Here is a 14,092-nt window from a genome sequence, read left to right on the forward strand (position 1 = left end):
CAGAAGCCGCATGAACCTTGTTACGTTCCTCGATCAACTCGTTTCGAGATACGTAGCACGTTTGCCCAAGAATCTAGCGAGGTTGTCCTACGCTTGGTTTGAACCAAACGGACAACACGTTTGATTAAAGGCGGTAGAACGACACTCCGATGAAGGTGAATACTCCAGGGGAATCGGTCGGTTGAACAATCAATGACAGAACGCAAGATTGCTCAAGAACCCTTCCCAAAGCAAGTTAAAGGCTCGAATTCTCTCTTACGAAGAAGACGAAGATACTAAGAATTTTATTCATCAAAACTTGTCCCACAATCTTACAAAACTAGCCTATTTATAGGCTAAACAAAAACCCTAAAGAAACCCTAATAGGGGAGTCGGCCATCTTGACTCCAAGATGGGCCGGCCCATGCCTTCTACTAAGCAACTATTCCAACTGAACAAGTAATAAAGACTAAGGCCCTACTCGACCGACTCACAAGGAGGCCCATTTGATTCTTCATGGGCTTGGATCAAGGTGTAAGTTACTTGATTGTCTCTTTCTAAACCTTCAATATCTCTATGGGCTCCATGTTGGTCTTGGACAACTCGAACGAGGGTTTGGAGGGATTCTTTGAAGAGCTTGGCCCGTGCACGAGTGACTGGGCCCAATGGGACTCGGACTGGGTCATTGCGTGGGCCCTGATCCATGCACACATCTGTCCCCTTCTCTTGAGAAGGATTTGCCCTCAAATCTGGATCCTCTCCATCAAGAAATGGGCTCAGGTTCGCGACATTGAAGGTTGCACTAACATTGTATTCCCCAGGTATCTCCAATTTGTAAGCGTTGTCATTAACTCGGTGGAGCACTCGAAAGGGTCCATCACCTCTCGGGGATAACTTGCATTGTCGCTGCTTGGGGAACCTCTCCTTTCGTAAGTGTAGCCAAACCCAATCACCAGGCTCGAAGATCATCTTGCGACAGTGCTTGTTAGCCTGCTGGGTGTATTGTTGCGTACGCCTCTCAAAGTTCGCTCGAACGGTTTCATGTAACCTGCTCACAAAATCGGCTTTCTTTTTTCCATCTAAGCTTGTGTGCTCAGAGGAAGGTAAGGGCACCAAGTCAAGGAGGGTCAGGGGATTGAAGCCATAAACAATCTCAAAGGGAGAATATTGTGTTGCACTATGCACAGTTCGATTGTAGGCAAATTCGACATGAGGTAAGCACTCTTCCCAAGACTTAAGATTCTTTTTAATCAAAACCCGAAATAACGTGCCAAGTGTGCGATTGACAACTTCAGTTTGTCCATCACTTTGTGGATGACTAGTGGTGGAGAATAATAACCTAGTGCCCAGTTTGGTCCACAAAGTCTTCCAAAAGTAACTCAGGAACTTCACATCTCTGTCACTAACAATAGTCCTAGGCATGCCATGCAGACAGACGATCTCTTTGAAGAATAAATTAACAATATGAGATGCATCGTCAGTTCTGTGACAAGGAATAAAATGAGCTATTTTAGAAAATCTATCAACCACCACGAATATAGAATCATTACCCCTTGGCGATCTAGGCAAACCTAGTACAAAGTCCATAGACAAGTCAACCCAAGGATGGTGAGGGATCGGTAATGGGGTATACAAACCATATGGGTTTGTCTTAGACTTTGCCTTGTGGCAAGTAGCACACCTACCAACCATGCGTTCAACATCTCTACGCATATAGGGCCAGTAAAAGTGCTCTTGTAACATGGCCAGAGTCTTGGCAATGCCAAAGTGGCCTATGAGACCACCGCTATGTGCCTCTCGAATCAAAAGATCATGAATGGAGGAATTAGGCACACACAGTTTATCTACATAAAATAGAAATTCATCGTGCAAGAAGTACTTTCCATGCGGGTTCTTAACACAAGCAGCATAGATATCACCAAAGTCATGATCATGTGTGTAGAGTTCCTTGACCATTTCGAACCCTAGTAACTTAGCATCAAGAAAGGCAAGTAAGGAATGTCTACGTGATAAGGCATCAGCTACCACATTCGTTTTGCCAGTCTTATACTTAATGACATAAAAGAAAGTATCAATGAAACTTACCCATTTGGCATGTCTCTTACTCAACTTGGGTTGCCCTTTGAGGTACTTCAACGACTCGTGATCAGTGTGTATCACGAACTCCCGAGGGCGAAAATAGTGTTGCCAGGTTTCCAAGGCCCTCACTAACGCGTACAACTCCTTGTCGTACATGGGGTAGTTTAATGCAGCTCCTCCCAACTTCTCACTAAAGAAGGCACAAGGTCTCTTGTCTTGCATGAGAACTGCTCCAATACCTACACCAGAAGCATCACATTCAATTTCAAAAGTCCTGTTAAAGTTTGGTAATGCTAACACAGATGCATGTGTGAGTGTGTCCTTGAGGGCGAGAAATGCTTGTTCTTGTGATTCTCCCCAATGGAACTTGTCATTCTTCTTTGTCACGGCGGTCAATGGGGTGGCAATGGTGCTAAAATCTTTGACAAATCGCCGGTAGAAACCTGTCAATCCAAGAAAACTGCGCACGTCAGGGATGGATGTGGGAGTTGGCCACTGCTCGATGGCCTCAATCTTGGATTTGTCCACTTTGATGCCCTGCGAACTTACCACGTAGCCTAAAAACACAAGCTCGTTAGTACCAAAGGTGCACTTCTTGAGGTTAGCGTATAGACGCGCCTGTCGAAGTGTCTCAAGAACTAATCTCACATGCGCTAAGTGCTCATGCTCACTACTACTATGGATCAGGATGTCATCAAAGTAAGCAATAACAAATTTGCCAATGAAATGTCGCAACACACGGTTCATTAGTCGTATAAAAGTGCTAGGGGCATTAGTCAAGCCAAAAGGCATGACTAGCCACTCATAGAGACCATGTTTGGTTTTGAAGGCTGTTTTCCACTCATCGCCCTCTTTCATCCTTATTTGATGATAGCCACTCCTTAAGTCAATTTTGGTGAAAATAATAGCACCATCGAGTTCATCAAGCATATCATCAAGTCGAGGAATGGGATGACGATATTTGACAGTGATAGCATTTACAGCCCGACAGTCAGTGCACTTGCGCCAAGTACCATCCTTTTTGGGGACAAGTATCACAGGCACAACGCAAGGACTTAGACTCTCTTTCACCAAACCCTTACCTAACAGGCTATCAACTTGCCGTTGAAGTTCCTTAGTCTCCTCAGGACCCATGCGGTAAGCAGGTTTGTTGGGCAGTGGCGCTCCAGGAATGAGGTTGATTTGGTGCTCAATCCCTCGAATGGGTGGTAAGCCATCTGGGACCTCGTCAGGGAAAACATCCTCAAATTCCTGCAAGAGAGCTACCATACTCGCAGGCAATGCCTTATCGAGTTCAGCAACATCTAAGAGCATATGTTTGCAAATCATAAGGAGTACAGGCTGGTCAGAATTCACAACTTTTCTAACGTCTTTAGCCTTAATAATCATGTTTTGCTTCCTAGTGATGTGTGTAGTGGGTGAGTTGTCACGTGTAACACTAGGTGTGCTCACTTGACCTTGGGTCGATGGCTCACTTGCAGAAGTGGAGCCTTTGCCAGGGTCGACCGCCTTTTGCTTCTTCCTTTGACGGTCTTGTTCACACTCTCTTTGCAACTTTAATTGGTCCTCATATACCTGTGCGGGTGTCAGTGGTGTGAGGACCATGCGTTTGCCATCATGCAAGAGTGTGTACTTGGCCCTTCCATCGAAGGTGACGTGTTTGTCAAATTGCCAAGGTCGACCCAAGATGACATGGGTGTCGTGCATAGGCACAACATCACAAACAACTTCATCAGTGTAAGTTTCAATGGAAAAGGGAACGCGTACCTGTTTGAAGACACGTACCTCTCCATCCTCACTCAGCCATTGGAGGCGATAAGGGTGTGGATGTCTAGTGGTTGGAAGTCCTAAACTCTCAACCATGAGTAAGCTTGCCACGTTTGTGCAATTCCTACCGTCGATGATGAGGCTACACACCTTGTCACCCACTTTACAACGAGTGTAAAACAGGTTCTCCCTCTGAAGTTGCTCGTCCTCTTTTACTCGGGCAGTTAACACTCGTCGTGCCACCAGATACCCTACTTCTCCTTGTGTAGGCGAGCAATCTTCCTCAGCCGAGTCTTCATCCCGGCAGTCGCCTTTGGTCAATTCGGGTATCTCCTCACAGTCGTCATCATCGGACACGATCTCGTCATTGTGAGTGATTAACATGACCCGTTGGTTTGGACATTGAGATTGGATGTGCCCAAACCCTTGGCACTTAAAGCATTTGATGTCCCTACTCCTACTCTTAGGAGTCTCATGGGGTGCCTTCGAAATAGACCTGGATGTATCGGTAACTTTGTTAGGGGTAGAATTGGGATTTCGGCTAGGAGCATTACCTTGAATTCGGCTTGAAGAAATTGGTGTGGTCGAATATCCAGCTTCGTGGATCGCCCTCCGTGGTTGGTTGCCCTTCCATGAGGTGGAGTGTGAAGACTGGAAGGTACGGCCTCCTCGCCTTAGTCTCTTTCCCCTCTCGGCCTTGATAACGAGTTCAAGAAGGTCATGCATGTCCACATAGTGTTGAAGCTCTAAGGCTTCCTAGAGGTCTGGGTTGAGACCTCGAAGGAATCTAGCCATGGTTGCTTCGCTATCTTCTTGAAGGTTCGCCCTCATCATGGCCATCTCGATCTCTTTGTAATAGTCCTCCACACTCATGTTGCCTTGAGTGAGGGTTTGCAATTTGGAGTGGAGGTCTCGGTTGTAGTAGCTTGGAACGAATCGCTTTCGCATCAATGCCTTGAGCTCTCGCCAAGTCCGGACTCGCGGTTCTCCCATTCTCCTCCTATGGGTCCTCACTTGGTCCCACCAAACTAGGGCGTAGTCGGTGAACTCAACGGTGGCGACTTTGACTTTTTGTTCCTCACTATAGTCGTAGCAGTCGAAGACCATTTTGATGCGGCCTTCCCACTCTAAGTACGCCTCAGGGTCACTCTTGCCTTTGAACGCGGGTACTTGAATCTTAAGCCCCTTTAGTTCGTTCTTGGGCGTGTCCCTTCTAGGCTTCTCGGGTCGCTCCTCATCCTCACTAGCGGAGTAGTCTTCGCTATGTGCCTCTTTGGTGCCATGGTTACTCCGGTTGTGGGATCTCGAACGAGAGCCTCGTGTGAGACTCCTGGACAACTCGTCAAAACGAGTGTGTAACTCCTCCATTTGTTGCTCACTGATTCGCCTGAGCTCATTCTTCATTGCGGCGAACAACAATGAGTGATCGGTGGTTGCTTGTTGTTGCTCCATGTCTTTCTTGATGCCCCTGCAAAAGGTTAGTAACAAGCAAGGAAAGTGCAAGTATAGCCTCACTTCACTCCCTTAGTGTGTCCCTCACGCTCGTGTGTAGTGCTCAATTCACTCTATTAGACTTACCAAGTGCCTTTACCTGTTGGTTTAGGTAATTGAGAAATGTTGCCCGAGTCCAATAATCGTCACCAACTTTTCCCCACAAGAGTAAGCAAGAGTGTAGGACACAATTGGAAGATATGTTTGAGATGGAGTGGTCGGATTTGAAGGTTGTTGGGACGGACAAACTCGAAAAAGATGCTAAGAAGAACAAAACCCTAGGATTCCTAAGATGTAGGAGTGGGTCCTAAAACATAGGAGTGAAAGTAGGAAAGTGGTGTCCAAGTGATCTTAGAGTTATCCAAGTTCTTACTTAGTTTCCTAAAGCATTTGGGAAAACAAGTCAGCCGTGAAGTCCTCCCTTGACCAACCTTTAACACTTCCAATGGCTTCTCCAAAAGCAGATTCAGCCTTTCTTCCCTTTTGCCGAAATTTTCCAGAATTTCCTCCCACTTAATCCTTTCCCAAAGTTGGCTATTACTCCCTATAAAACCTCCTCTCACAGCCGCACACTTCATACCCAACACAAACCAGATTTGGTGGCTTCCTACTTCAACCGAATGGGTCCTCTGAAATTTCCAGATTTCTTCCCTCTTAAGTCCTTCCCAAAGTCGGTTAACCTTCCTATAAAAACCCTCCTAGGCAGCCGCACCTTCCTCCAAAAAGTTCGTCTCTCTCTCTACTCCAAACCAGATTTCAATTCCACCCCTCCCCATCCAAGACAGTTTGGTCCTTGTTCAAGACAATGGCTTCCCAAGGTGACGCGAGTAATGTTACTCAAGAATTTCCCAAGCGACTTGTTCAAGGAACTCCCAAGAAATGTACGCCTAAACCAAGAAAGTCTCGTATGGATGCAAGATCTTACAAGAAACTTTTTATTCGGAGAGAGGTGCAAGTCTTCAAGACTCAAGATGACCAAGAACCTCAAGAATCTCAAAGGGTGATACAAGTGATCAAGGCTCAAGGTGATCAAGATTTTCAAGAAGAGGTTGGCCAAAACTTTTGAGTTTCTTTCTGTTTGCTGTTCGAATTTTCTGGTTTGTTTGGAAACAATATGTAATGGTTGTTGTTTTGGCAATAAAACCCAAGTACTTCCCTCTTCCCCTTGTTCGGCCTTTGTTCCACCCGAATGCTCTTCTTCCTTTTTTGTTTTTGTTTTTGTTTTCATTCCGATTCTCTTTTTTTTTTTTTGACTTAGCAATATAACTACACCTGGCCGAAAGGTTTAAAACCAGGTTCTGGTTAGCCCCCAACTTACTACAACCAACACCCCTCAAAACAACTCCAAGATTTTATCAAGAACTTTCAAGAACTTCAAGATTAATTTCAAGAAACTCAAGAAACCCTAGATGCTTGTAGTTTCCTTCAAGATTCACAATTCCAACAAGTTTGATCCACAAATTCGTTTAGAAAACTAACTAAAGCAACTTGGATGACCTAAACAAAGCTTGGACAGATTTGACGACAAAGAAAAAACCCTAGCCGCAACTTGGAAAACCCTAGCCGCCTTTTTTTTTTTTTTTTAGTTCGGCTATAACCCAATGCTGGGCAGAATTGATGCAACAAGAGCACAAAATCTGGTCAGATTAGAGCTAGCAACAATATGCACAACTTTGGACAGAATTGGAAAAATTGATTAGCGACTTGCAAGGACAACAAGCCGTGGACAGATTTGTTGCAACCAAGGAACCTAGGGGCGGACAGCTTTTGGAAGTGCAACTATGGGATGCTAATGGACACAAATGGTCAGATTTACACACACAACCGAAACCAGAATTTGACACGACAACAAACGAAATTAGTGCGGACAGAAAATTTTTTTTTTGACACAAGGCAGCGGAATTCAACAAAACTAAGACAAAATAACGGATATAACGGAAGGTACCTCAACCAAAGCTCTGAAACCAACTGATACGTTCCTCGATCAATTAGTTTCGAGACACGTAGCACGTTTGCCCAAGAATCTAGCGAGGTTGTCCTACGCTTGGTTTGCGGAACCTAGAACCAAACGGACAACACGTTTGATTAAAGGCGGTAGAACGACACTCCGATGAAGGTGAATACTCCAGGGGAATCGGTCGGTTGAACAATCAATGACAGAACGCAAGATTGCTCAAGAACCCTTGCCAAAGCAAGTTAAAGGCTCGAATTCTCTCTTACGAAGAAAACGAAGATACTAAGAATTTTATTCATCAAAACTTGTCCCTCAATCTTACAAAGCTAACCTATTTATAGGCTAAACAAAAACCCTAAAGAAACCCTAAGAGGGGAGTCGGCCATCTTGACTCCAAGATGGGCCGGCCCATGCCTTCTACTAAGCAACTATTCCAACTGAACAAGTAATAAAGACTAAGGCCCAACTCGGCCGACTCACAAGGAGGCCCATTTGATTCTTCATGGGTTTGGATCAAGGTGTAAGTTACTTGATTGTCTCTTTCTAAACCTTCAATATCTCTATGGGCTCCATGTTGGTCTTGGACAACTCGAACAAGGGTTTGGAGGGATTCTTTGAAGAGCTTGGCCCGTGCACGAGTGACTAGGACCAATGGGACTCGGACTGGGTCATTGCGTGGGCCCTGATCCATGCACACATCAAACCTTTTCTGCAGTTTGACGAATAATGCCTTCTCTAGGAGTTGGATAATCCAAGCAGCAGCTGCTCTATCAGTTCCCTCGTTAAAGGAACCACCTAAATAATATTTGTTTGGATACACATATTATTCCAAATAATATTTCGCTTGCATCATAAACACATTTCCCAACCCACCTTTTTATATTCCCAATCAACTTTTTATCTCACATACATCACATCACAAAAAGTGCTATAGTAATTATTCCAAATAATATTTCAAATAATACTTTATCCAAACAATACAACGTCCAATCTGACTATAAAGTCTGAGTGCCCTGTTTAATAACCTTTGGAATATTCAGCACTTGATTTTCCTGGCTTCAGTACATTCATCAAGTAGAGAATGGCATCTCCACATCTCATAAGCATATCCTAGAGTACAGAATCGAGATAAGAGTATTTACCTTCCCAAACCAAAATGTTCCTAGCTATCCATAGGTGCCAAAGAACATAAAACAGAGCTTAATCAAAACTTCTCCTCTGTTGATTGAAGCCATTGCTAAATCCATCCCTGAATGGACTGCAAAGTTCCAAAATCCGAATTAGAACCAAGAGTAAAATCCTTCCACACTCGTTCAGAAAAATCACATCCAAACTCCTCCCCCTCCCCACTTCCCCTCCCCCTTTCCAACCTCCTACCCCAGCCCAGCCCTAGCCCCAGCCCCATCCTCCTCCTCCCCTTCCCCCCACCACCCCTAACCCTATTTTTCCCTTCTCTGCAAGAATTTTGGACTGGCTGCACTCAATTTTATTGGTAATTTGCCTGTTATTTTTGACTGAATGTTCCTTTTACGTGAGAAAAGTCATCAATTCGATAGATTGAAAATTTTGGTCTGGCTATGATTAATTTTTAAGACACGAATTCATATCTCTCTTTCTGCCTATGAGGTGTTTGATAAATTACCTGAACCAGAAAAAAAAAAAGGCAAACAGACAAGGATAGTAATTTTTATTTTTATTTTTATTTTTGTATTTTTGTGTTCGCGTACCGTCGGTAATGGACGGCTCTTCCGCGCCAGCACGTGAACTTCGGTTTTGTGTTTTTGATAAAGTTGTCCTCCGTTCCGTTAGCTCAAATGGTCTTTAATGTGGACGTTTTTTTTTTTGTTCAGACAAATATAGTTGGAAAGACAAAAGGCCCAGAACTTTACGTAATAGCTTAGGGGCTCGGCTGAATGTGGCGTCAGGGCCTGCGCAGAGTCTCCTCAAATCTCATCACCCCACTGCACCACCCCAATTCATCATTTAGACAAATCTTTAGCCACCAGGCATTAGGATCACCCTCGTCGACGTCAGGGTCATCGAGCCCAAGCCTATCAATATGGAGAAGGAAGAAGGAGATCGGAAAAGAGGGTTTAATGGTGGCTAAAGAGCTGAAGCGCCTTCAGACAAATCCCATACGCTTGGAGAGGTTCATGAAATCCCACGTCTCCCGCCTCCTTAAATCCGACCTGATTGCTGTCCTTGCTGAGTTCCAGAGACAAGACCTTGTCTCTCTCCATCAAGGTCAGATGTTATGTAAATCCTGATCTTGCAATTTGTCAAGCATCACGTTGTCTTTTTTTCTTTTCTTTCTCTAGTCTTTAATAATTTAACTCCAGAAGATACAATGTTGTGTTCAACATTATTCTCTTTGAAATTTAGGGTCATGATTCTGAAGCAAAGCTAGAAGGGTCTAGTATACTCGTCCAAAAATTAAGTTTTTGGATTAGATCATGTTATCTGATGGATTCTTAGATGAGCTTCTAATTCTTTTTATGTTTTAGTTGTGATAATAGATGATGACAATATTTGGTTGCCTTTTTTCGGTTGGATTCTTGCTAAAGTATGTGCATTATAACATTGAGCAAAGCAGCATTTGGTAGAGTTTCTGGCTTAATGTGATAGAGTACCCAATGTAAATTGGTGCATTTTGAAGTCATGTTCTCCTTGCACTTTGTTGTTCTCTCTACAGCTAATCATTACACTTCATTGCATAATATACTGGAAACTTTTTGTTGAGAATGTTGCCTCAGTAGATTGTTAGGAGCTGAAGAGTAAAGTACTTAGTTTTTTAGTTTTAGTCACCGATTCACCAATTGAGCTATATTTGAACTTTGTTGCAAACACCTTTACGATTTCAGACAATTGTAGGAGCCAAGCAGGGCAGATGGTTGGAGTACGTAATCATAATTTTCTTTGACCATTGACAATATTAGTGGAGCGATAACACCATGGCTCAAACTTGGGTAGACCTGTCTTCAAAGATCCAATGACCCAAATTGTGCCACATCACTTGATGAGATGGTGTGGCACAATCTGGGCTATTGGGTCTTTGAACAATCCGGGTCTACCCAAGTCTAGACCATTGTGGATACATATAAAATGAACGGGATTTTAGACATTAGCTTTGCATATCTGCCACTGAAAAGGGTTCTTTCAGTGACAAATCACCATACTCATCTACTGAAATCAAGAAAGAGAAACAGATTACCTAAGCTCTTAACGTCACCCAGTCTTTTTAGCACAAAGGATCTGCAAGTGGCTGTGGTATTAGGCCTAGAACAAATTTACACATCCACAATTTTACACATGCACATTAGTTACAGATAGGTTTGAACAACCGAAATACTCCGTGTTTGCAACTCCAGCAGACATACACATATAAATGTAACCGTGAAATTAGTTCTTTGGACTTATGCATTCAAGTATAGAGAAAACAAGTAAGGGTGTGTGTCGCTTTTATAAACCAGAATACTGCTATGGCCATTTGTTGTCAGAAATTCGCATGAGCCAGAATTTAGATACAAATATCATGACATTCATTAAAAAGAAACTGATTTGCATTGTACTCCGATGGTGCTTATGCAAGTAAATTTGGACTTGGTGTTTGCCTTTGAGTTTTGTTATTCTTTTGGTTCAAAACTCTAGATTATACTGCTATAGCCATTTGCTGTCAGAAATGTGAATGAGCTAGAACTTAGATACCAATATCATGAAATTCATTGAAAAGAAACTGATTTGCATTGTACTCCTATGGTGCTTATGCTAGTAAATTCTGGACATGGTGTTTGCCTTTGAGTTTTGTTATTCTTTTGGTTCAAAACTCTAGATTAACAAGTTATTGTAAATGTCATACCTACCCACTCTCTCATTGTAGTGTATAGGGGTGGCAATTTCCAACACGACCTAAAAACATGACACGAACCTAATACGAAATTAATGAGTTTGGGTTGAGGTTTCGAGGGTTCGGGTCAGAATTGGGTCGAACCCGATGAACCCAAAAAGAAAACAGGTCGATTTCGGGTCAACACGTGGGTGACCCAATATGACCCGTTTACGAATTAAAAATAATTTAATGAACATAAAAATTATTTTATCTAACTAAGCTAAGTTATTCTTTTTTTTTCAAAGGCATTACTTACTTAATCCTAAATGAATTTATTTAACTTGTGTGAAGTTGAAATTATTATATTTGGACAAATCATATATTATATTATTTTTTACTTTTATACTGTTTTAATTTATTTTATATTTGGTTTGAGATAAAACACTTTTAAGGTGTTTAATTTATTTTAGAGTTGGTTTGAAATTATTTATTTAAATTTTTATTACTTGATTATGTAATTAGTTTTGTGAGAAATTGATTTTATTAGAAATTACAATGGTAAATTAATAAATTAAAATTAAGTTTCGGGTCATTTCGGGTTGACCTGCCAACCCGAAATTTTCGGGTTCGTGTCAGGTATTCTGACCCGTTTCGGGTTGACAAGTTAGGTTCAGGGCAACAGGTTTTCTATTATAGTTGGGTCTCAATCCGACCCGTCAATCCGAATTCGACCCGATTGCCACCCCTAGTAGCGTGCACCTTGTATTCTAAGGCTTGTACAAACTTTTACTACTGATAGATGGATCAGTAATTAAACTGTAACGTCTTTCCTTTTTCTGACATTTGTCTTTTATTTTCCAATTGTATGAGGTGGTCCGTAAAGAAATTTGGTAAAGGCCAGATATGTTCTTCTACAGGGATATGCTAATGATGCTAGCGAGAAATAAAAGGGTAGACGAAGCCAGGAGAGTGTGGGATGACTTAAAGAGGGAAGGCATGCTTTTTGATCAGCATACCTTTGGTGACCTCATTAGGGCCTTCTTAGACAGTGGACTACCGAAGGAAGCAATGGACATATACGAGAAAATGAGGCTATCTCCTGATCCCCTGCTATCATTGCCTTATAGAGTGATCTTGAAGGGGCTCCTCCCATATCCAGAATTGAGGGAAAAAATAAAAGATGACTTCTCAGAACTTTTTCCTAATATGATTGTTTACGACCCACCTGAGGACTTATTTGATGATCAACAATGGGAAAAGGACGATGTAGATGGATGAGTAGTAGTGGATGTTGCAATGAGAAAAAAGCTTGCTTTATGGGCACTAGGAAAGAAAACTCTTAAGATATCCATGTGAGAAAAAGCTTATTCTATGGGCACAGACAGACAAACTCCCGTGATATCCGGCTAATTTCTTAAATAATTCTCAAAAATAGATTTGTCTTAAAAGTGAGTTTTTTAGGAGATGGGATCCTCTGTCCATTATGTTTGTCCACTTTTTTGTCAAATGCAAAATTTCGTAGTTTTATGTGGCACATAACATTGAATGCATATTTAGAGTGTGTTTGGTAAATGGATTTCAAATTCAATTTTAATATGGATAGCCTACTTTCTGAATCAACATTTGACAGGTGTCGAGCTTGTACACTAATAATTATCTACTCAAGAAAAATACAAATTTGTATATAGCGGTGAATAGGGTCGAATTCATAGGAATCGGGGATAATTTATTTCTTCTAGAGTTCAGAGCATGGGGGATTTTTGAAAAATATAAAATAACTAATTAACCAACTAATAAAACAACTAACGGAAATTAATAGGAATTAATCGATAATAAGTACGACTCTAGCCAAAAGTGTAATTTTTGAGACACAGTTCATTCAACTGATCATCGATGCAATGATAATTCAATTATTTATTAATATATTGGTTATAGTTGCCATACACGCGATAAATAATCAACTTTTCCTTATTTTTTCGATAGTCAAGGTACGATTATCGACTATTTTCCTAACTAAAAAATAACCCTAGTTACTAGGGATGGGTACGGGTCGGGTACCTATCCCATTCACCATTTGGCTGACCTGACCTGCACCTTGCGGGTCAGCCATTTTCTAACCCTTACCCGTCCGGTATATCAGCGGGTACCCAATTAGATAGAGTCGGGTCAGTGGGTACCCGCCCCGCCTCATTTATCATTTAATTTTTTTTAAAAACAATGATTTATACTAATTTAATTTTATATTTTACACATTCATCTAAGATTTAATAATTTTTTTTTTCTAAAAAAAGGTTTCCCACCAAGAAACAAGCATGTAAAGAGAATATAAAATAAAGGAAAAAAATTAAAAGAATTCAAAATCAATAAAAGTTTGAAATAAGTAGCACAATTTTTAATATATATGTTCCGCATTAATTAAACTTTTTTCTATAAAATATAAGATCATGATCTCTACAAATGAATCTTGTAAATAAACTATAGTATCTCATATTTGTAATGCAATTTGTTCAATAAAATTACTTATTTAGTTCTAACTTATTATTTTATAGTGTGTGTATAAAAATAAAAATAAAAATAAAAAATATATATATGCCGGGCGGATCGGATACGCGCGGGTTTTAAATTATGTGATCCTAACCCGCTCCGCATCTTAGCGGGTACCCGACTCTCTTTTGATCTGATCAAATAATAAAAATCGAATATCCTAATTTTTGGATCGGATCAGATCGGATCGGATATGACGGGTTTTCGGGTTAGTGGATAATTTTGCCCACCCCTACTAGTTACGACTGTAGGATTCAATTTCTCAATTGCATTAAAAATTAGAAAAGCCACGCTACGAGGGTTTGTTTAAATTAGATCATACATTTTTCTAACATGAGACCAATCACGCTAGTCGCGCACTGGTATTAATCGATTAAATAATTACGGATTCAATCAATTAATCTGGCAATAGATTATTAGGTTAATTCGAATATTGGACCATTGACATTTAA

At 41.3% G+C, this 14,092-nt stretch overlaps 1 protein-coding gene across 1 annotated transcript; it reads left to right on the plus strand.

Annotated features, from left to right (window-relative positions):
* The first annotated feature begins 11,999 nt into the window (after window positions 1-11,999).
* Window positions 12,000-12,374, plus strand: LOC113759866 (pentatricopeptide repeat-containing protein At1g62350-like). The gene has a single exon (XM_027302444.1). It carries the CDS (start codon window positions 12,000-12,002, stop codon window positions 12,372-12,374), a length of 375 nt encoding a protein of 124 aa, XP_027158245.1.
* Window positions 12,375-14,092: the final 1,718 nt, after the last annotated feature.

The sequence above is a fragment of the Coffea eugenioides genome, chromosome 2, assembly GCF_003713205.1.
Source record: "Coffea eugenioides isolate CCC68of chromosome 2, Ceug_1.0, whole genome shotgun sequence".
In the NCBI taxonomy this organism is placed as follows: domain Eukaryota; kingdom Viridiplantae; phylum Streptophyta; class Magnoliopsida; order Gentianales; family Rubiaceae; genus Coffea; species Coffea eugenioides.